Genomic DNA, 24,069 nt, shown 5'->3' on the forward strand with positions numbered 1-24,069 from the left:
ATTGCTCCTATCCTTTGCTGGAGGCCCAAGGCAAATTTCATTCTAAGTGCAATTTCTTGTTTTGAGAAGGCTTGCTAACTGATTCCTGGCCTTGAAAATGACCTAACTCTGCCTTGTGAAGTGATTGGAGACTTAAATTTTGGATAGATTAGCCAGAAAGGACAAAAGCGCCCCTGTCCCTCACCAAGGGTCCAGGGCGAAAATGTTATTCAATGCATATTTGTCACTGACTTTTTTATTTTGTTTTGTGCAGGGTCTCCAGGAGGGATAATTGAACGTGACTTGATGCTTCTGAAGATTTTGAAGGCATGAAAGTGATGAATTTTGAAGGATTAAGAGAAAGCGCTCCTGTCCCTCACCAAGGGACCAGGGCGAAAGGACTTAGCAGAGTCATTCCTGACCTTGTTTGGTCAAATTGAAACATCAAAGGCATGATGGACGGCGAAATGAACATGATAAAGCATCCTGACTTGATTAAAAACAATGAAATGATGGAGTTTTTGCCTAGAAGGTCAAAAGCGCTCTTGTCCTTCACTGAAGGACTAGAGCGATTTTCTTCATATGCACAATTTTAGACCTTTCTTGGGCTTGAACTCTTATTCATGGTGTGTAAAGAGATGATATCTTCCCTAGCAAAGGAATTTCGAGATGAAAAATGAGGCACTTTGGCCTAGAAAGCAAAAAACGCTCCTGTCCCTCACTGAAGGACCGAAGCTTGATTTTCAAATTTGCACTATCTTTGCAAGATCAAGACAATTTTATGATTTGAAGAGACCAAGGAAAGCATGTTTTGTCCATTGAATATAATTTAAGTGGTCTACAAAGGAGTAAATCAACCCAAATGACAATAGGTGCTCCTGTACCTCATTGAGGGACCATGGCGTTTTTCCAAGTTTCTCCTCTTTGTTTGAGATTTTATGGCAAAACTTGACTTGGATGGGAAGGACGAATGATGTTTTATGCCTTAGATGCGATTGAAGGTTTAAAAGACAAGGAAATATACCATGAAGTAAAAGGGCACTCCTGTCCCTCTCCAAGGGACCAGGGCGAAAAACATATTATCTAGCTTTTCTCTCCAAATTTGGACAAATCTAGGCCAAGGCGCAAGTTTGAAATAATGTTTAAAATGCTTCGAGGTGGAATTGAGATGCAAGAGTTGCAAATTTTGATGACAATTGGCAAAAGCGCTCCTGTCCCTCTCCAAGGGACCAAGGCGACATTTCCAAATATGCCCATTTACCTTACATTTTGAGATGCTATTTTTGTTTCCAAGGCTCAAGAAGGAGTGAAATGTGATATTCTACGTCTGGAGGGTAATTTGAAGATTAATGTGATCATGAATTTGTGCAATGGACTCAAAGCGCTCCTATCCCTCACTGAAGGACCAAGGCGATTTTTATGTAATCAACAATTTACCTTCGAGATTATGCTAAGGCAAGGTTGTGCGAGATGGGAAGGATCTTCTAAAGCATGGTGAACAAAGATTTGAATTCAAAATTTGAGAATCCTAGCCTAAAATACAAAAAGCGCTCCTGTCCCTCTCCAAGGGACCAGGGTGAAAATCCTTGGAACACTCATTTTGCCTTTCAAGAACAATTTAAGCATGCATGGAACAAGTGAAGGAGATCATCACTTATCCCGCAACGAGAATTGACAATTAAAAGATGAAGGATTGAGGACAAAAGTGAAAAGGTACTCCTGTCCCTCACCCAGGGTCCAGGGCGAAAAAGTCCTAAACACACTTCCCTTCTTAAAATCAAGTGAATTAAACTCAAGACTCCAATTGAAAATGCCATTTTGATGCCTGGATGAAGTGTTGGCAATGCAAGGTCTAGATTGAGAAAAGAGCTCATGTCCCTCTCCAAGGGACCAGAGCGAAGTCATTGGCATTCATTATTTTTTACCTTATTTCAACATTAACATCCTCCAAATTGCATTAAATGCCAAAATTGCCAACTTCGAAATATTTGGGAAAATTTAAATTAAATTGGCATTTAATGAAAGACGCATGGGCATTTAATAAATTGATTTTGAGCCTTAGAAAATCGAATTCCTATTAGAAAGGCATTCAAAACTAATTTTTATTAAATTAAAATTAAAAAATGGAGCGCTTGGAGGCTTATTTTTATTTATTTTATTAGGTCGGCCTCTTGTTTTTGCAATTTTATTTATTTTTTTGGCCTATTTTGCCAAGTCGGCCTATGGGGAGGTGAAGTGGTGAACGCCCTATATAATAGGGGTGTTTTGAGCAATTTTAATCAATCATTCATTCATTACTTCAAGTGCAATTTTAATCTGGTCTATTTGGAAGCGAATTTGTCCTAAGTATTGAAGACTAAAGGTGATGGAGTTGATGCTTGTGAGGACTAAAGGAGGCGCATTTTGCTAAAGGAAGGACTTCGATCTACATTTTGCCTAGCCAAAATTCACCTTATTTTTGCATCATTTCTTAGAATTAATTCTCAAGAGGAGGTATGGCGAGATCACCTTGACACCATTATTGAAGATTTGAATTTTGCGCTCTGTTTTGAAAATCCTAAGTTTGATGTAGTTAATTAGGAAATGATAACTCAAGATTTAACATGAAATTTCCTAATTAAAATCTTAAATCTTCCTTTCTACTCTATATTTCTACGTTGCAAAATATATTACTCATTATGAAATGTTGTGTAGGTGTCAAGATGGCGACCCCTAAGGCAGGAGCATCCACTAGTCGTCCAGCTCTCATGAAGGAAGATCAGAGGAATGAAGAATTGGAGACTAAGATCGTGTCAAAGTGGAACAATATTGGAGATACCAACTTGGGGAACTTCAGTGTCAAGAAGTTTCGAGAGGTCCCTTACATTGGCAAGCCATCACCTGTCACAAAGAGAATAATTGAAAGTGGCATCATCAAGGCGGCCAGTTTCCCTCCAGCAATCCAGTGCCATGAGCTGATGATCGAGTGTGCCCGCCATTATGACTCACAATCAAGATCGATCGTATCCAAGGATGGGAACACTTTGGCATACCTTTCGGAGGAGGCTATAAGTGAAGCTCTCCATCTTCCAGAACATAAGGACATGATTTACAAAAGCTTAGAAGGAGCCAGGTCAATGTATGAAGATGATCCAGACACTTGCTTGAGCATCATCAATAAGAATTGGTTACTCAAAAGTCGTCCTCGCCTGAGCAAGATTCCCAACACACCACATAGGATCGACTTCCAGGAGGAGTACAGAGATTTGATAACTTTGCTCAATCGAGTTACGGGGGCTCCTCAAGCCTTCTATTTTGAGAAGTGGATGTTCTACTTCATCCAAGTGATAGTTCAAGGGAAAGGAACGATTCATTGGGCTAGAATTATTAGCCACTGCTTGGACGTGCAGTTGAGGAGACTAAAGCCTACCAAGTCATTCCACATGAGCTCATACGTCATATATGTCTTGATCAGGAGTTTCGAATATGCAGGACTACCTCACAGAGGAGTGATCGGAAGAGGACCCAGAGAGGTGAGAGTTTGTGACTCTTATGTTCATTTGCATCATCCACCTGGAAATGACTACAAGTTAGTCAATGATACCTTCACGATGAACATCACTAGGATATTGCAAGGCGAGATTCACAATTGACTATCTCCGAATGCACAAGAACTTGTAAAGAGGTATGGTGCTTGGTTCATCCAGTTTCCAAAGTTTACATATATCAAAGTTCATGGGTGTCCTTCACCTCCCTACATGTTGCCGAGGTATCCGACAGACAGGATAGTGCTACTCGAGGTGGCTAGGCAGTTGGCATACTATGCGAAGGCATTCAGACACAGGCATAGAAATGGAATTCCCATGCTCATCATATTGGGGAATTCAGTTGAGGTATGTCCTAATGCTCTAGCCTTGGATGATGCAGAGAGGGAGTTGGCCTCATATTCATTCACGTTCTTTGCCTTAAGGGAGAATTTTGATCCTTATGGGTATATAGAAGAGACATATGGTAGGAAGTATAGACACGAATTTCAGGTAGAGGACTTTTGGATGAATCTCTCAAGTGATTTAGAAGTGAAAAGAAAGATGCATTCCAGATTACCTTTAGATTTCATCAGGAAATGCAAAGTCTACAGAGTGGCAGATCAAGCTCAGGACAGTGGCAGACATCTCCAATCAGCCTATGACAGAGAAGACAAAGCAATGAAGATAGATTGAAACGAGCCTGAGATTTCAGACTTGAGAGCTTTGATGGCTCCAGTTTTGTCATGTACTCGCAGATGGGTGGATGTACAACATCAAAGGTTAAGAGAACAGAACGTACCAATGACTTTTACTTTGGAGGAAAGACCAGAAGAAGGAGGAGCATGCGCAAGTGAAGGCAATTCTCATCCTAGAGGCGCGAAGAGGAAAGAAAGACCTGAGAAAAGGGAACCCTCCAAGAAGAAGCAAGAGGCCAATCGAGATCGCTCATCAGGTACATCATCTCGACATGAGAAAAGGACAAGTCAAGTTGAAGGACAAGAGATGACGATGCCTGAGGTGGATGAATCTATGGAGTCAATAGTACAGAATGATAAACCTGAAAAGGGGAAGGCACCTCAGCATTCATCAAGTCAATCCCCCCAAGTCAATGAGCTACATGAAGAGAAGAATGATGATGAAGTGACATCTCCTCTCTGAGAAGACGAACCATTGCCTAAAGAAATACAAGTTAGAGAGACGAGATCCGCCATTCCAGATTGGTTGAAGGAGAGACTGACAAGGGTGATTGTGATTGAGGATGAAAATAATGTAATTGACTTAGAGAGCCTTGTAGGAAATTCTCAAGAAGTAACAGAGAAGAAGAAGGCCACCAAGATGTCGAAAGTGATCAGAGATGATACAGGGTCCAGGAAATTGCAGATAGCTACACCGGTAGTGGACAAGTATGAAGGTGAAATTCTCGCAGAAGAGTATGATGTAGAAACATTTGAGCTTGGTCCACTCACTGCTGAGCAGGCACTGGATGAGGCGACCGATTCATTTGAAGTACTTAAAGACAAGCTTAAGGAAGAAATGGAAAATAATAGAAAGCTTGAGAGAGAGGTTGGTGCTTGGAGAGGCTACTTTAGCCATCTCAATCAGCCCTTGGGACGTCAGGATCCAGCAGTGTCTCCTGTGCAAGCACTTCCCCTTGAATCAGTTGGCGAGGCAGAGAGAGTCAAGAGCTTGGTTCAGCTTATGAGCTCTTGGATTGACAAATCCCACACAGTAGTCGTTGAATTTGCAACAAGAATGATGCAGACAATCCACCGAGCTATCCAGGTCCTTGAGATCGTCCACAACCTAATGATAATAGTAGCCGCTTTCGCTCACACTAGAGATGTTATCATTCCTGTTCTGCAAGTAATCAGGCAAACACCAAGGAATATCCTAGCACAAGAAAAGATAATGGATGGAGGAGCTCATAATTTACTTCAGTGGTCAACTCTACTCCAGATGAAAGAGGTTCTTTTCGAGGACATCAGCACCAAATGCAATCAAGTTGAAGGCGTCATCCATCCAATTCAGGACAAGGTGTTTGAGGTATTGTGTACCATTCTTGGCAGGAGGATCGAAGTTGAGACCGATGTGGACCTTCAAGAGTTGGAAGAGAGAGTCAAGGTCATCTTTTGCAAAGATGAGAATGTCATCACGGATGAGCAACGGGATCTAATGTTCACTACTATGCTCCTGATTGAGAAGATCAAAGAACTCGAACCTGGATGGCATACGGCTCTTCTCAAGGCCTTTGATCAAGTTATCCACTTGGAGGAACGAATGAGGAATCTTCCCGAGATTCCTATTGCTGAGATTGAAGGAATTGTGTCCAGATTCATTGCATATGCTAAGAAAGAACATTGGAAAGGGAATAAGGTTCTAGAAGAGAGGTTGTTATAGATGATGTGGCACCTTAATTATCATTGGTCTATGTTTCCTAGATTTTTGTGCCAATTAAATATTTGGCTATGCATTTAATAATGTTCAACTAAAAAGGGAACTTTTTGTAACAAACCCTAATTAGGGTTTAGGTGTCAGAATCTCAGCCGTTGATCTTCTTTTGATCTGGGTCATTCATTGTAATTGAGGATGCTATATATACCCTCACTCAGTTTCATTTTGTCAATTAGATATTAGAGATAAGCAATTAGAAATTAGATAGTTAGAGCTTTTGGAGAGAAGAAAGTTATTGAGCATTGAAGAAAGAATTTCAAGCAATTGTTGTCTATTTTGGCTTTGAGATCAATAAAATATTGAAGTTATGGTGTTTTATTGCAATTCTTGTGGCTATCTTCATGGTTGTTTGCTTTCTTGAATCATTCTCAGTCGAAGTAGTATTTAAGTTTGAAGGACTAAGTGTTGGGCTTGATCTTTGGTGAGATTCACGTTCCAAACCACTAGCTTCTTACTGATTGTAAGGACGCCTTGTGTGGTCAACTGGAGATATTTGGATTGCTTGAACCTTCAATCATTATTGAACTATTGATATGTACCTTTATGGTAGTGTCTATAATTCTTGATGATTTGAAAAATCACTAGGCACCTTAGAAGATCACATCAATTCCAGTAGAGTTGTAATTCCTTGGCAATACTGAAATTGGTAGAATCTTACCAAGTCTAGCCTACATTGAGTCATTCTTAGGATTAGATTAGAGTTCATCTCTTGCAAACCCTATCTTTTGATCTTTTTGAGAACCTGTTAGTTTTAGGAAAATTCTGTTCCTGTAGCTCGAAAACGTAAGGCCCCTTGAAGAAACAACATTCACAACAACCACTAGTGCTTATCCACACGTAGAGATCCTACAACGAAGAACATTGAAGTCACCCTGATTGATCCTTTCTCGCGATATCTTCAGCATTCAGAGGCTTTATTCAAGAGAGGATAAGGTACCCTTGGGTATTTTATTCTGTGTTTGATGGTGTACAAAATACACGTCAACACCACCCCAATCTGCATTTGTGTGTGTTGTAAGTAAAAAATCATTTCCACTTGGATCCAAAGACCATACTCCGTTGTACCTTTGAGGTATTTGAAAATTCTTTTGACTGCATGAACATGTGTCTCCTTAGGGCCAGCTTGGAACCTTGCAACATATCCTACAGCATGCATTATATTAGGTCTAGTGGCTGTCATAGACCTTTAGAGAGTTTGATTAGCATTCGGTGATTCATCATCCTTAGTGAGTTTACAACCAATCACCATAGGAGTGCTAACAAGAGTACAATCTTCCATTTTGAATCTCTTCAACATTTCTCTGATATATTTAGTCTGGGAAAAAAATATACCTTCCTTAGATTGATGAATCTGCAGCCCAAGGAAAAATGACAGCTCTCCCAACATTGACATTTCAAACTCCATCTTCATGTTATTTGCAAAAAAAATCACACATCTACACACAAATCACTTCCAAAGATTAAATCATCAACATAAACAACCACAATCAACATATGTTTACCTTCCTCTTTGATATATAAGATGTTGTCCGCAACACCTCTTCTAAACCCCTATTGAAGCAAATAACTATTCAATATGTCATACCAAGCACTAGGTGCTTGTTTGAGGCCATAAAGTGTTTTTTTCAGCTTGCACACATAATCTTGATTCTCTGACACAATAAAACCATCAGGCTGTTCTACACATACCTCTTCATTTAAATCACCATTCAAAAAGGCAGATTTAACCTCCATTTGACAAACTTTAAAACCTTTAAAAGAGGTAAAAGCTAAGAACATTCTAATAGCTTCTAATCTAGCAACTGGTGCAAAGGTTTCATCGAAATCTATACCTTCAACCTGAGCATAACTCTTACACACTAACCTTGCCTTATTTCTCACCACTTGGCCATCCTCATTCAATTTGTTCCTAAAACCCCACTTTGTGCCAATCACGTTCTTGCCCTTAGGCCTTGGGACAAGTTCCCAAGTTTCACTCTTATGGATTTGATCTAGCTCTTCTTTCATACATAGCTGAAACCCAAGATTTATCTTCTGCTGCCTCTTCAAAAGTCTTTGGTTCAATCATGGACGCAATGAAATATCATCATCCTCATAGCAATTTACTTTTCTTCTTGATGCTCTAGGTCTATCCTCTTGCATAATCTGATTAATAGGATTGTTCTTCTCAACAAATCTTGATGTAGACTCGAGAGAAGTTCTGATTGTAGTTGTGTTTCTATCATGTGAAGTTGTAGGACTAGCTGAAGCATCTACTGTACTAGACTAATTGTCTAATGTTCCACTCTCAAAATGTGAATCAGCACCATCATTTTGATTGTTATTAGGTGTATTTCCAACAATGTTGCTTGCTGTCCCAACTTGTGGATTGGTAGGAATTGGTTGGCCAACATTTTCAGCTTCATCACCCTACAAGCTATCATCACAACTTTGCAATCTCTTAGAAGAATCAACAATCTCATGAATTTTCACATTAGTGCTTTCAACTATTTTATGCAATCTCTTATTGAAACATTTATAGGCCTTACTTTTTGAAGAATATCCTAGAAAAATACCCTCATCTGCTCTAGGATCAAATTTGCCTAAATTATCTTCATCTCTTAATATAACATGGTCTGCCAAAAATTTAAAAATACTTAACAGTTGATGCCCTACCATTCCATAATTCATATGGTGACTTGTTATGCTTTGCCCTTACCAAACTTCTATTCTGAATATAAATAGATGTATAAACAACTTCTTTCAAAAAACAATCACTTACCTTAGATTCATTCATCATGCTTCTAGCCATCTCCTGGACGGATCTGTTCTTTTTCTCAACCACCCCAGTTTGTTGAGGTGTCCTAGCAGCTGAAAATTGCCTCTTAATGCCATACTTCTAACAAAAACTCACAAACTCATTAGAGGTAAACTCACCTCCATTGTTTGATCATAGGCATTTGATTTTCAATCCCTTCTTATTTTCAACCAATTCTCCAAGGCTTCTGATTTTTCCTTCCAAAAGGCCACCCAAGTCATCCGTGAGTAGTCATCAATTAATAACATAAAGTATTTCTCACCTTGCATGCTTGTTGTCCTTGTTGGTCCACATAAATTACTATGAACTAGCTCTAGAGGCATTGTGCTTGAGTATTCCTTTGCTTTAAAACTCCTACGAGTTTGTTTACCCAATTAACAATCTTTACACACTATGTCAAATGGTTTAGTGATTTTTGACAAGTCTCTCACCACCTCCTTTTTGCTGATCTAAACAAGACTATCAAAGTTTATATGACCAAGTCTCATGTGCCACAATCAAGATTCATCAAATACACTCAAGCAACAAGTTTCACTTTTAGCATCATCAAGAATATACAAGTTATTCGCTGCCCTAGTTGCTTCAACAATATGAGTACCATCTTTACTAATCTTACAGCAGTCAGAACTGAAAGTTAGACTATGACCTTGATCACACAACTGACTGACACTAAGTAGATTATGTTTCAAGCCTTCAACAAACAACACATTCTCAATTTTAGTCTTACAATCACTCAACATGAGTGTACTTTTACTAGCAACTTTAGCAGATGAGTTTCCACCAAATCTAACCTTACCACCATTGAATTTCTTGAGAGTTAAGAACTTATTCTCATCTCCGATCATGTGTCTAGAGCAGCCACTATCCACATACCATATATCTCTCTCATTATGTGCAATGAGAGTTGTTTGCACAATCAATTACTTAGTTTCAGCTTCTTTCTCTTTCTTCCTCCAAACTTTGGTTTCCTTGTTTGCCTTTCTTCAAAGCTTTGTTCTCATCTCATATGCGGTCAGTATACCATGAAGCTTGTCAATGGTCATTTGATCAAGATCAGCCATCTCCTCAACTGTAGAAATTTTTGCATCAAACCTTGAAGGTAGAGATCTTAAAATTTTTTGTATAACAACTTTATCATCAACTAATTCTCCTAAACCATTGAGAGAATTAACCACTTCATCAACCCTTAGAAAGTATGCTGCAACATTCTCATCTTCTTTCATTTTCAGACTTTTGAACTGCATTCTATGAGTCTAAAGTTTGGCCTTTTTCATTTTTTCATCTCTTTCGTAGGCATTTTTAAGCTTAACCCACATAGCTTGAGCACTGTTACAGTGCATAACTTCCACAAACTCAAATCCAAACAATCCACACAAGATAGCATTCATAGCCTTTGCATTGCTTTCAAAGGCTCTCTTTTCATCAGCAATAGATGGAGGATTTTGAGGGGGTGTATAGCCAGTTGAAATAGAATTCTAGACATCAAAACCAAGTGACATTAAGGAAGCTCGCATTCTAACACACCAAAAGGCATAGTTTGATCCATCGAATAAAGGAGTCCTATTTGTAGCTCGTCCTTCTAGAGCATTCATTTTGCACTCAAACAAAAACAACCTTCAAGCTTTTGAAGAAGGTACTAGCTCTGATACCAATTGAGAATCACACAAGAAACACTAGGGGGGGGGGAGGTGGCGTGGAGGGGTGAATCAGTGTTTCAAACTTTTCTGAACTTTCAACACATCCAAGAAACCAAATATCATAAAATGCAAACAAAATATGAGACAAGAACTCAGATTTATTGTAATAACCCTTGCTGCGATTTTATATCAGATTTGCAAAATTCTAATAACCCAACTCAAATTTATGATTTGCAACCAAACGGGGAAATTGGGTATGCTGAAAATTGCACCAATGAATTTATAAACACTCAAAACCCTCATAAAAACATAAGAAGATTCTGCAGAAATTTTGGCATTATAACAGCATGCAAATATATGTTTATGACAGTCTACAAATCTGCCATGAAGCATTACAAAATAGACTCCAGAAATGGAGCTCAAAGCTTCACAAATCCACTATAAAATCCAAAATACTCTCCAAACTCCTCACACTTTCCCACAATAGAAAGATGCATGAAAATAAATGTCTACCAACAACCAAGAACAGCAATATACGCTGTTATTACCAGCAATACAGATCTGAAATGAACTAAGAAACTACAACACGCTATCTATTACAATCCCTGTCAAAACAGCACACATGAAGTCTCTTTGAAGCACAACTGCAACCCCTGAATGTGATTGCCCCCGGAGACTTGTAAACACACTGCCTGCAAGCCTCTATCCCCCTGGTTTATCAGCCTAGAAGATCACTCCTTCAATTGTTTCTCAGCCTCTAAAGAAGAACAAAAGTTGTTAAAATAATAAGATAGAATGAATGAAATTGGAGCCAAAACAATACTTAACCCATAATAATTTTGAATTCAAACTTGGTGCACAAATCCAACGCCCGGGAGGGAAATATGTTTGTAATTCGAATTTGTAACATTCACTTGTCATTTGTCAACCACCTTTCAACATTCATTCCAAAATCCATTGCTCTCTCTTTATTTAACAACTTCTATTTCCCTTCACAAACTAGAATTTCTATTTCCAAACTCATGCCCCTTTTTTGGTTATTAGTAACAATTCAAATTTATTTCCATTTATTCAGATTTGAAGAATTCCTTTTGGCAATTAGACTTTACCAGTTTATTTGAAGTTTGTAATTGACTATTTCAGATAACTGGGCTTACTATAAATAGTAAGTTGTTAAATTTAGAAAGGGGACATGACATTTATCTTGTGGAAAACCCTTTCGGGTAAAAAACCATGGCACAAAAATTTCTTCAATAACTTAGAATGGGCACCAACCCAGATTACAAAGTACATAACAAAAAGGAGAGCACCAACTCTCCAATCAGCACCAACTGATATAGAAAGGCTCCAACCCCTAGATAAAAGAGCACCAACTCCCTTCTGAGCACAAAAAGTGAATTCAGAAATACAAAACCAGAACTTTCAAACTTCTCCAAATCACTGTATAGAGTCAAGATATAAAAATCATCAGCTTCACGAACTTAATACAGATTTCACGATAGCCATCACAAATATTTAAATCAGATCACCACCCTTGTGTGTACAAACCCAAGAGAAGCTCTTACGACAAAACAGAAGAAGAACGTCTCATTCCTTTACATATGCAGACCACTTCTATATCACCAAATCGTGCCAACCCTCCTCACAGAATTTCTTTTCTTTAAAAATCAATCTCACAGCACTTCTTGTTGTGTTCCTATAAATTTCAAACCATCAGCACAGTGAAAGAGAATTCTCTTTTTTATCAAGCAACACGCCTAGCATTATCCAACATTCACGACTTCACCAAAAACTTAAAAATCGCATCTCACCACATGCAGCGCTTTTTTTAAGTACACCAACAGATAGGCACGATAAGTGCCACAATCATTAACCTGTTCCATTACCCACACGATGTATCTTTTACGGCAAATTCAGCTAGAAAAAAACTGAATGAAATCCACGACTCTACAAAGAAAATAATTAACAGCAGCACAAGATTCAGACCACTACCACCCATTCTCCAAGCGATTTCCGCCTTTTATAATTAAACTTTTGCTTGAAACTTTCAAGACAAATATGTATTGCACTATTCTTATTATAAAAAACGGCAGCTTTACATTCAAATTGGCAAGGCACAACAAGAGGTTATAAATGCGATGCCAAAAAAAAACTTCAACTCCCCACAACGACAGCAGCCATACCGAAAAAAAAACGCTAAGGCACATGCTGACACAAAACAGTTTCATTGAATTGTGCCTTTGAAAAAAAAAACGAATCTCCACAACATCTATTCCCAAATGCTTACCTCCGTATCTTTGGAAAGCCACGTATAAAAAACGTGTGAAAGAAATCAACAGAACTCGGTTCCAAAAATAAACTCCAGAAATAGTTGAAACAAAGTAAAAATGGGTCCCTTTGAATTGTCAAACGATGACATGGCATTAAGGCTGACTAAGCAGTTGACAGAGGTGGCAAGCAAACACACACCTTGCTGAAGCTGACACACATGAAACTGAACCACACACACAGGCTGGTCAAGCTGATCAAGCTGATCAAGCAGCTAAAGAACAAAAACTAACCTTGACATCAATGACAAAAATTCCAACAGGCATGTATTGTTAAAGAAATGAAAAGAAAAGTTATTATTTGACCTGGGGGTTTAAAAGAGGGATTTTGCATAAAGGGAAGGAAGCTCATTTTGTGGGGGTGATATTTGATGGCTGCATACTCCTCTTCTCCCCTTATTTGTTTCAAAATTTGGATTATTGGTTGGGTTTAAGATTGGATCAAGCTTTGTGCTCGTTTGGTGGCATGAAAGAGCTGCTCTCTAAACCTCTTCTTGGGCATGGGAAATTACCATGGTTGAGTGTGAAGTTTTAGGCTGCTTTTTTTGGTTGCTTGGCATGTAATGGTGGAAGGAAGGATCACTGGTATAGAGGTGAGAAAAAGAAGAAAAATTGCTCATTTGTGAGAGCTTGCAATGGAGGTATCTTCTCTTTGTTTCTCCATGTATTTTGTGCTTTGAACTTTATGCTTGTACCATGCCTGCCTTGAGTGGATGCATTTGGCACTCCATATCGTAGAAAAGATTGCAAGAGTGGATTGTTAAATTTGTTTCAATCAATTTAACAATCAAAATTATTTATTTCGAGATTTTTCTATTTTACATTGAAACTATGGTGAAATTTTGATGTGAATGGTAAAGTGTATTTCCTTGCCCTTAGATTCAAATGGGTTTGCTTGGAATTTTGAGTTTGAATCTTAAATTTTGGGTGGTGTTTGAGCTCCCACCATTGTTCGTTTAAAAATGCAAGTTCATGTGTCTTTGAAAAATAAAAACTTGAATTTTGCATTCATTTGCACATTGCATTTTGTATCAATCAATGAACAATGGGGACATGTTTCCCTCCCAAACCCTCACGTTTGAGACGAGGATGTATCTGGGACGAGGGGTTGGGGATGGGGACGGGGTGTCCCCTACCGTCCCACCACCACCATTGGGACATCCGAAGACATTGGGGACATTGAACATTTTCAGGGCATCATAGAGACTCCTAGGAGTCTCCTGGCTGTCTCAAGGATGCCTAGAAGTCTCCCATAGCCCCCACTTAGAAATTCGAACTCTAAGCAAAAATGGTGGAAAATATGTGAAAATGGCATCCTTGTCTTCAAGCCAATCTCATTCTCTTCATCAAACATATACATGAAATATAACATTTAATTTATATTTCATTGTATATATTGGCAGGATGTTTGAAAGTGGTTATAGATCTCTAGGAGTTATAATGCAGATTCTAGGTTTTAGAAGATTTAAAAATTCAGACTTAAGTCAAGTTTCAGCAATCAGCAGCCTCCTATCAGCATTCTTTCGCTCTCTCTATCTCACTCTCTTTGTCTCCCTTGACCTCAGGCCTATCTCTCTACCTATCACTCTTCCTCTATCCCCTCCCTCTACCTCTCTCTATCTTACTCTCTTCTCTCTGCCCCAAGATCTAGACCTATCTCTACATCTCTCTCTCTTACCCAGACCTTTGCCAGGGGTGCTACCCTCAACCTCGTTTTGGTGTTGCCCCCAAACCCCCATCAAACTATAATTATAAGCAAGTAATAAGCCAATGATGAATCATGATCATAAATCATATTTTCAATATAATAGAAATCTCCAATTTGACAATTTTATTTGGTATTCAAGAAATCTTAGTATTTATATTTGCAATTTTGCTATTTTACTAATTTGCCAAAAATTCATTTGAAATATAATTCATTAAATCTTTTCATAGCTAGTTTTTCAAGTACTATATGTATATCAGCACCTCCACCCCGAGACGCCGTGACCCCACTGCTGTCGTCTGCCCACCCCCAGTTGTCCCCAAACTTAGACCCTTTATCCCCCCGTCCCCAACAGTTGTGGAACATAGGTAGGAATAGAGATCTTTTTCATGTTCAGACCTCGTTTTCCATGTCATGAATCTTTATGTTGTGTTCTTGTGTGAGATCTTGTGTGTATGCATTAATAGCGTTGACAAAAACTCTCATGTACACTTGTTTGTCATTCCATGTATCAATGTGATTAGCACATGTATGCATTGACTAGTGATTGTGTATCCCTCTTGTATGCCTTAAAATTTTGCATGTCTTGATGTGTTGGCATGTGCATGCAACAGTTGGCAAATGTGTAACCCTCCTATATGCTTTTCTTGGAAAGCTCTATCTCTAAGATGTGGATAGTGTGTATTTGTCCAACCCCATGCTTGGCATAAATGTTGTTGGACTACCCAATGGGATGGGCCTAAGGTTTCCACAATGTTGAGTGGCATTCTATCACCATTGGGGCTCGTGGATTCCTTGGAGCAGCTTGGAAAACACAAAGATTTCACTTCTTGCAATATGGTAATTTGTAATTGCAAACCACCTAAATTCATGGTGTGAACTCTAACAATTATTGTAATGATTACCCAACCTCAAAGTCATAAGTGTATAGTTGTGATGTTTTTCTCAAGACTTTTAATTCAGAAAATATGGTTAGTAGGTATGCATTAATATTGAGTCGGTTTCACACCTTATACATTAATTTTAATTAGCGCAATTTAAGGGCATTTTCACTTTATATCTCATATCATAAGATTGAGACACTTGTCATAATCGCATTCTGGGAAGCATAACCCTTCAAATATATAATTGTTTTTGATTAAGGAAAATCAGGTTTTAAGGGACCCAAAACCCGCTTACAAAATGGAGGACAAGCATGAAAGAAACAAGAGAAGACAAGACAAAAACAGAAGAGCTGCAAAAAGACCAGCAGAAAACCCAGCAGCTAGGAAAAAAGACAGCACAGAGCCAGCGAGAGACTGGCAACCAAAGACCAGCATTACATATCAAATAAAAACTTTTATGGACTCCTCTGCATTCTTAACCAACAGCATCAAATATATAATTGTTGATACAGGGAAAGCATGACAGATATTGGAAGGCAAAGGGTAGTAATTGCATTCGAATGGAAATTGTCAATGATTGGTGAGGTCCTCAACAGAGGTAAGTTATAACTTCAAAAATAGTGGCAAAGGGTAGTGATTGCCTTCCAAGGAAGCAGTCAACAATTAGTGAGGTCCTCAACAGAAGTACAATGACTTCAATATTCATGGCATTGACAACAGTATGAGTTCGGTATATATAATTACAGAATTTAAGAGAAACCAAAGGAAACATCAGAATGCTAGTCAGAGTGGCATGATCCCATGACCAAGAGATTGATAACCACAGCAAATGACAGCAGCTGCTGCAACATATGATAAAATATAGAGTCTATTAAGGTTGTCATTTGTTATGCCAGAATAAATTTTAAGAAGGGATGTTAGAATATAGAATTCATTTTAGGTTTAATATATAGGCTGACAGTCGGCTAAAAGCAACCTACATGGACCATGTCATATTGTGTCAAGGTTAAAATGAGGTTAATGGCTAGCTAAATTCATCTAATAAATGTGTGTAGTAATGCATAGATTTGGATTGTTGCTTGCCGAAAAAATGAAATATCAAGACAACCATACATCAAGTTACAAAGTACAAATTACTAAGTTCTTCCGGCCAAAGTCAGACTTCAAATTTTTAAGTCTTCACTGGAGTAATTTTGTAATTTTTGGAATGGTCATTGATAATATATTATTGAAATGCTTATTTCTTCAATACAGAAGACATCAATATAGAGAGTTGAGAACAAACATTAAAGCATAATTGTGTGAACACCTTACCTATCATTTCTTGCCACTGCAAGTCCTGCTACTACTTCAGAAGAAAGTGCATATATAGGCCCATATGCATGATAGAAATACTCACCCCCTAGTAGGTAACCCAAAGGTTCATACCTGCATTGAGTGTCAAAATATTTCCATTTAGTCAAACTCAGCTCAATTGTTTTAAAATATTGAATTTGGTAAATAGGTTCAAGCATAAATAGTATTAGATGCAGAATTTTCAAAAAGTTGTAAATTAAAACAATAGCCATCCAAAATAGATGTTTAGAACTTTTGTTTACCATTTCAACTTAGGATCAGTGATTACTGGACCCTTTTTCATGCATCCAATATATGTCCGAGGAGAAGGACGCTCCTTTGCCAGAAGTGTTGCAAGACGATCTGAAAATTGAAGAACAACAAATATACAGATTGAGCGTATAACCCAGCAAAAATTTGCACAAATTTATCTTCTAAATGATTTTTATTAGAACTTCAAATTAAAAGTTCCAATTTGTAATGAAACAGCTCAATGTCAGGGCTACCTGGCCGCAAGTAAATGTCATCATCAGCTTTAACATAAAAATCAGCATCAAAAAGAGCATATGCTGCTTTAAAGAAAGCCAACCTGGAAAATAGCAAAGATCTATTTCAGTGTACTGAATAACAGAGATTCATCAAAGCAAAGTTGAAATTTTAAACTCATTCTAAGCCAGCACAGAATCTCACGTCTTATAAGGAAGTTTAAGGTATTCTTCCTCAACATCTATAAGCATAAAGTCTTTGTATTTCTCAATCTCCTTCTCAAGTTCTGCCATTTCTTGCACATTTTTAGATCGACCAATCACAAATCTGAAAGCTAAACCTGTTGCTTGCTCCAAACTGCAAAACATTTTTTGACCTCACATCAAATATTTTCAAGATAGAAAAGAAAAGGATATAGAAATATAATTCAGTAGGCACAAGACAAATGAAGAACACCACCTGAAATAGGATAAGGTACACCAACAAAAGAAACTATTGCAACCACATGAGGTTGAAGCTAAGAAAAGAGATGCCCAGTTGACTTCGTCACCTTATTTCATCCATATAGAATTGATGCAAATATGTACATATTGTGAATCAACCACACAGAATAGAAGACAGAAAATATATCACAGAAGCACCATACAACTCATCGCAGAACAGTGTAAAAAAGAGAAGCAAAGAAAGTCTATCAGATCCCATCATTATATAAGCAGCCCACTGTATTGCATAACTCTTCATGTACAATTTCCCAAGGGAGTGTTTAAGAATCTCGGAGCAAAGTGCAAGAGGAAAATATGGGGGTAAGAACAAACAAGCACCAAATAAAGTACTGTGATACAGCTGCGTTTAAAGTGACATTACCAAATAGAAAACGAATGTCAAATCTACCATCCTTCACCAAGGCCACCACTAGTTCATATTTTAAATCCAGATATCATTTGTTCTAGAGCTTAAGATGAGGAGATCAATTACAATGTCATATACACCTAACCGATTACACTATAGTTGATCCTAATTGTAGATTTGGAGGTGAAATTACAAATTGATTCAAGAAGTATGTACCAGGCAAAATCATCATCATTATCATAAAAAAACAATAAAAAACAAGAATTTGTTAAAAATAACTCCAAAGTGAGGATGAGAAAACAATGGAAAATGCTAAGACATGATTAGTGTTGTGTGAAATTTGCACACCATTAAAATCTTTAACCCTGTTGTGAATGTTTGGGTGCTGCAGCAATCCAGGCTCATTCCATGGATTTGCATGAGAAGATTGAAGGTCCCAAAGCAATGGTGAAGATTGGTGGAGCCAATATGATATGGTGATAAGATATTTTGTGCAGCTAACATCTATCATGGCATTGAATATTTGGAGGATGGCATTGCTTATTGCAAGTGTTGATGGGTGTTTTGTGACCACACTAACACAGAATAAAGTTTCCAAAGGACACTCTATCTTCTCTTGAACAAAATCCCATGTATGCTAAGATTGCGAAAGATCATACAAGTGACTCCAAGGTTCCTACTGCAAACGTGCGACTTCACGATGGATATGAGCTCATTTGGCTTATGTAACATGCTAGTAACACAAAGGGACTCACTTTTGGATCATTCTTTCACTTTTTTGCTGTGGCTGGAACTTGATCATCAAATATTGCAATTCTGTGATGCCTCTCTCTTTGAACAAACCAGAAATATACTGAAAGTAAAAAGGGGAAAGGGTTATTAAATCTATTCTACTTCTAAGGACAATGATATCAATGGATAGTGCTCCAATGGACGAATTCCACATTAACCAAGTTCAGCTTCACCAAGCTCAGTGTAATGTCCCCTATTTATACACTGTCAATTCCCAAGAGCAACATCTATGTTACTACCTTTAATTACTATTAATTGAGCATAACTAACTAATTCTTTGTAATATAACTTATGATGCCATTAAAACCATGCCTAAACCCAAACCAATCTGACCCCATTCCCAGAAGAGGGCTTGGCTGCCTAGGGTGCTTGACAACACCTCCTTAATGTAACCCAGATTACCGGAACTCAGTCCATTCACCCTTGGGCCCTGCAGCCCAGATTTCAGGAGGAGTCCTTTCACCCTTGGGGCTTTCTATTGAAATGGTTTTACTCCGCCCTTCCCTAGCAGCACCCATCTCCCTTGGGGAATAGAAGGATTAGAATAGATTTATGACTTAGGACAAAGTTATGGCAATATCACTTTGTACTATCGATGTATATTATGACTGTCATACATATTGCAGTCTATATTCTTATTACTATTAAATTCTGCATAAGAATATTATCAGGCTGCATATATTAAGCATACATATTAAGCACATCCCCATGCATACCACCAAGAACAAGGATGTTACTGCCTGTAACTTAATAATAGTTCTGATCTGATCTGATCAATGGTGATGTCACTAGATGCTTTTGATTCCTTCCCTTTATATCTCTTAATGTGAGAAAGAGGTCACACCTCTTCATCATGTATGCCCTTTGGCAAGCAGCAAGAGACACACCCTTTCATCATTAGCACCCTTTGAAAGAGTGCAACTCTTCCTTATTTCTGCCCTTTGAAAGGGACACAACCTTCCACAATCAGATCTGCACTTCTCATTTCCAAATTCTCCCCTCCTCAAATGAGGTTCTCTTCTCCCTTTTATATCTCACGTTTGAGGGAGTCACAACTTATCATTTCATGCCTTTTGACCATTCATTAACTTTAATCAAATTTCAATTATATTTAATTATATTCTGTTATATTTTTATTTTATTTTTATATTTATTCTTTTGTATTTTATAATTATTATTATTTATTATTAAATTAAATTTCTAAGTAGGGACATTACATTGTTGTAGGAAAACTCATTGGTAAGAATCATCCATTGTTCATTACAGAGCTTTCTCTAATGCCTTTCTAAGAAAACCCAAACAAAGTGTTCGACAACTTAGTGAGAGGTCCTCCAGCAGCAAGACAAGATTGAAGTAATAATTAATAGTCCTACTTTTGTTGTCAGTCACAAGGGACATCACATGAATATTATTACATTAAACACAATTTTCTCTCATCACGGTCATTCTAATCCATAAGAGGCAAATTTTTTTTGATACAAAGAGAACTGAGAAGAAGCTTATGCAACAAGATATCATTAAATTTGATTTGTTATAGGGTTGGCAATTCATACATGTCTCTTTATAAAAAAAGAAAAGCAAAGAAAAGTACAATCACTACAGCTAAATAGCCTGAATATTGCCATATCCTTGAAAACTAGAAATATTTTGTGCTTCTGAAAAAAATAAGCTTATTAGTTGCCGTAGACAAAGAAAAGATCCTACTCTGATCTTACAGAAGTTTTATAAAACTTGAACGTGAAAAGCTAGAACGGAGCTTTTTTTCGTCAAATTAACTTTCTCAAAGCTGTTTAAGCAATTCAGATCAAAAACTAGGTGCACATGAATTTTAGTGAGAAATCAATGCAGCTGGAAGAGTCAACCTTGAAAATGAATATTCAAACCAAAAATGTATAAACGACACAATTTTGTAACATCCTCAAGAGATCTACAGGATTTCTAGGACAGTAAAGGTGCATAGAATTTACACAAGATTTCTGCAGCTTATAAGACACTCACATCATTGATGTAAAAAGGTCGGCTGTCATTTGTATTAGATCTGTTTACAAGACACTTGTAAACTATCAATACTCACTTTCTTCAACTTCACCCTTTTCTTGCTTCAATATTAGGCACAAAGTGCCCTTATCAGTATCTTTTTCCATCTTCCCATTTGAGTTGCAATATGAGGAAGTTTTCGCCTGAACCAAGATAGTGTAGCAACCTTGTGCATGGAAATTTCTTCTTGGGAGTACCAGTATTCTCATAATTACAATTATCTTCTAATGTAGATTCATAAATAAAAGTTTGACTCTAATTTCCAAAAGAATGAGCAAACTTAACTCTTTTATGAGTTATTGCCATAAGTGCTTGACTAGTTAATCTTCAGCTAGTTGAGTTACTCTTGAATCAAAATCTCATGATTAATTATGCTGGTTTTTACCTTATCTTTTAATTGTCAAGTTTTCATAGAGTAAGGATACTGAGTACAAGTCTAGCTACCGTAGTTGTTATGTGACCTACTGAACTTTACATATACAATTTTTTTGGTCCTACAGTGTTAGATATTTACCATTAACTTTCCTGAAGTAAATTTTTTAGTTATTATTTGTTGTCATAGAGAAGTTGATCGGTTATATTTAGAATTCATGTTGTTCAGGTCCAGCGCCAATCTTTTAACTGTATTGTAGGACTTTGTTTTTGTTGATATTCATTTTTCTTTTGTCAGCCGATTCGCAACAAGTGAAGGTCCTAATTTGGAATCAGTTGGCTCAAATAGCTTATTAATAACTTAACATTTGTATTCAAACGCTATGCCTTTGATAATTTGTTATTAATGCTTGCCTCCAATATTGGAAAATTAACTGTAAGAATCATGAACGGCTTGTGAATTCAAATCCCAATAACAGGCAAGAAAAACTTTGACAAATATGCATCCATCACAAATCTTCTAAATGAATTTTAGGGGTTTTCTTGCTGATTTTCATTTTGAATTTCCAGTGATTTGCTTATTTAGTGTCAATTCACTGAAATAACTTTAGTCCCAAAACATTTTATTAACAAATGCTGTGTGATTGATAATTCTAACTTTAATACTCATCTCACCCAAGCAAATCAGCTCTAAGGATTGTGAAAAAGTTACGAGCGTGATCTCCAATTCCCATCAATAGGGAAAAAATAATGAAAGAAACTATAAAAGTACATGAACTTCTCAACAATGAAATTAAACCCAGTCAAACTGGACAAGTTCAAGTGGTAGTATTAGGGGCCAGGACTTTAACAATGGAGCCCTAAGTTCAAATTCCAGAAAATAAGATGAAGAAATGAAAATGAGATGCAACTATGGATGAGGCTGAATGCAAGTCTAGCGAATTCAGTGAATGATATCCTTCAGCTGTGGCATATTAGCCAATAGTTAATAAATACAAGTCCTGAGTGAAATTTACCATGAAGATGTTAATCGATAGTTGTGTCTAGACTCTAAGCCAAAGGTTTGTTGAATGCAACATCCCATGTGAATTTGATAGAAGCAAGACCCAGAGTAATGTTCGTTCGTGTTATTCCCTGCAGGCAACCTTGTTCGTGTTACTTACAGGTTTTAAGCCATTATACATTGTGGTTGGCAATTTAAGATAGTGATCGCTGCCTTCATTTGTTAGTTGCTAATAGTTAGCATTCGGAAACATAACAGTTTATATTCAGAAAGGATGATGTTCAGCTCCAACACTAATATTTTACATTATATTAGGATTTCTATGGATTTTACTTTTCCAGCTGATTTGCATCTCTAGATGAATAAGAGGTGCCAATTATAAACCAATTAGCTCAAATCACTTACTCCTCTCCAGACACCAGAGATTTGATAATTATAATCAAGCATTGCCATATGATCTCTTGGCCTTCATGACGAGAGAGACCCAGAACATTAGTACTTACATTGCTACGCAGGCAGATCCAGAAGCATTTAATAAAGCATTAGACTAATAAACCCTAGGGATTCCTGACAGGTCACTGTTTCGATCGGGAGAAACAAAATTGGAAAAAAAATAAGAAAAGAAAATAAAAACAAGAAAGAATAATTAATTCAGAGTAATTGAAAGTAAAAGCGAAACAAGGACAAAATATTTTTCCCTACCTGATCAAGCCGTCCGGATCGGAGGGCAACCATGTTTCCCGCAAAGCTTTCCGGCGCTCGGAAGAAGCAAATCCGGTCTGAATTCCGACGACGCCCAAGACCTTATGTCTGGTTTCTTCCTCCAATTGACTCAAACCCCCAGGCCATCCCAAATACCTGGCATTGGCCCCTCCCAGATGAAGGCTTCTCAGCGTGTCCTCCGCATTGCCGCATCTGAATTTATATACAGGCCTCCCTCTTATCAATGCAAATACGCCGAACGAAGTTCCTATAATTCCCACACAAAGGCAAAAGATTGAAAAGAGTGGACCGCATGATTTCTGCTGAAACCGTGATTTGTGTTTGCCGTTTTGCCACAACGGGAGAAACTTTGACGCCATTTTCATCGAAGCCGTCTGATTTTTCTCACCTTGATTGCTTTGCCTATTTGATGACTTACCGATTTTGATTAGAGTGTTTTATCTTCTGCAGTTCGTTTGGTGAGCGTTGGGACGAGTTCGTTCCAAGCTTCCTTGCAATCCCCGTTTGGAAGGGACAAGAATATGTTGGATCTTGTTCTTATCTGCACATGTTTCTGTTGCTTAAAAAACAAATTCACTGGCAGAGCGCATAAATAAATTGATCCCTGCGCTCCTATTTTTAAGTCGGATGTCACTTCCTGGAAATTAAGTGGAATTTTCAAAAAAATAAAAAGGAGAAAAAAAGTTACGAGTTTATCCAGTGATGTTACCTAGCATTCCAAAAGTGGTATCTGCATTAATTTGTTTTTAAATAAATATTTATTAAGAAAATATGTTATAAAATTTATTTATTTTTATATGAGAGGAATTGAAGGTTAGTGAGTTGACTCTCTTATAATCGGTGGGGTGCAATGGATTTCACACTACACATTGCATTTAAATTAGAGATCAAATCTACTATCTAAAAGTATTATGAGATCGAGTGAGCCCACTCTAGACTACTTAAAGTGATTGTGAGATCAAGTGAGTTGATCCACACTTTGGACTACTTAAGTGATTGTGAGATCAAATGAGTTGATCCACACTATGGACTATTCGATTGAGTGAGTTGATCTGAGGGACCTTTTGAAATATATTCAAAGGTAATTTTTCTTTTTACTTACAGTAGAATAATGATTTTTTTCATTATTAGAGTAGTTTAATTGATTTTAAATTTATTATTGCTTCAAGTATTTATTGTATTTATA

General features: G+C 37.4%; 1 protein-coding gene across 2 annotated transcripts in view; it reads right to left on the reverse strand.

The window, feature by feature from the left end:
* LOC131041904 (probable beta-1,3-galactosyltransferase 12) overlaps positions 1 to 23,515 on the reverse strand; it is a 71,920-nt gene extending 48,405 nt beyond the window's left edge. The window contains exons 1-5 of one of the 2 annotated variants that reach the window (XM_057975135.2): positions 22,863 to 23,515; positions 17,312 to 17,464; positions 17,128 to 17,210; positions 16,885 to 16,984; positions 16,601 to 16,714 (exon numbers count right to left, since the gene is read on the reverse strand). In XM_057975135.2, the coding sequence (XP_057831118.1) occupies positions 16,601 to 16,714; positions 16,885 to 16,984; positions 17,128 to 17,210; positions 17,312 to 17,464; positions 22,863 to 23,248 (836 nt within the window). In that variant the 5' untranslated portion in view covers positions 23,249 to 23,515. The remainder of the gene's footprint in view (positions 1 to 16,600; positions 16,715 to 16,884; positions 16,985 to 17,127; positions 17,211 to 17,311; positions 17,465 to 22,862) is intronic. The other variant, XM_057975136.2, reaches the window with a different exon arrangement.
* Positions 23,516 to 24,069: the final 554 nt, after the last annotated feature.

This window comes from Cryptomeria japonica, chromosome 1, assembly GCF_030272615.1.
Source record: "Cryptomeria japonica chromosome 1, Sugi_1.0, whole genome shotgun sequence".
NCBI lineage: Eukaryota > Viridiplantae > Streptophyta > Pinopsida > Cupressales > Cupressaceae > Cryptomeria > Cryptomeria japonica.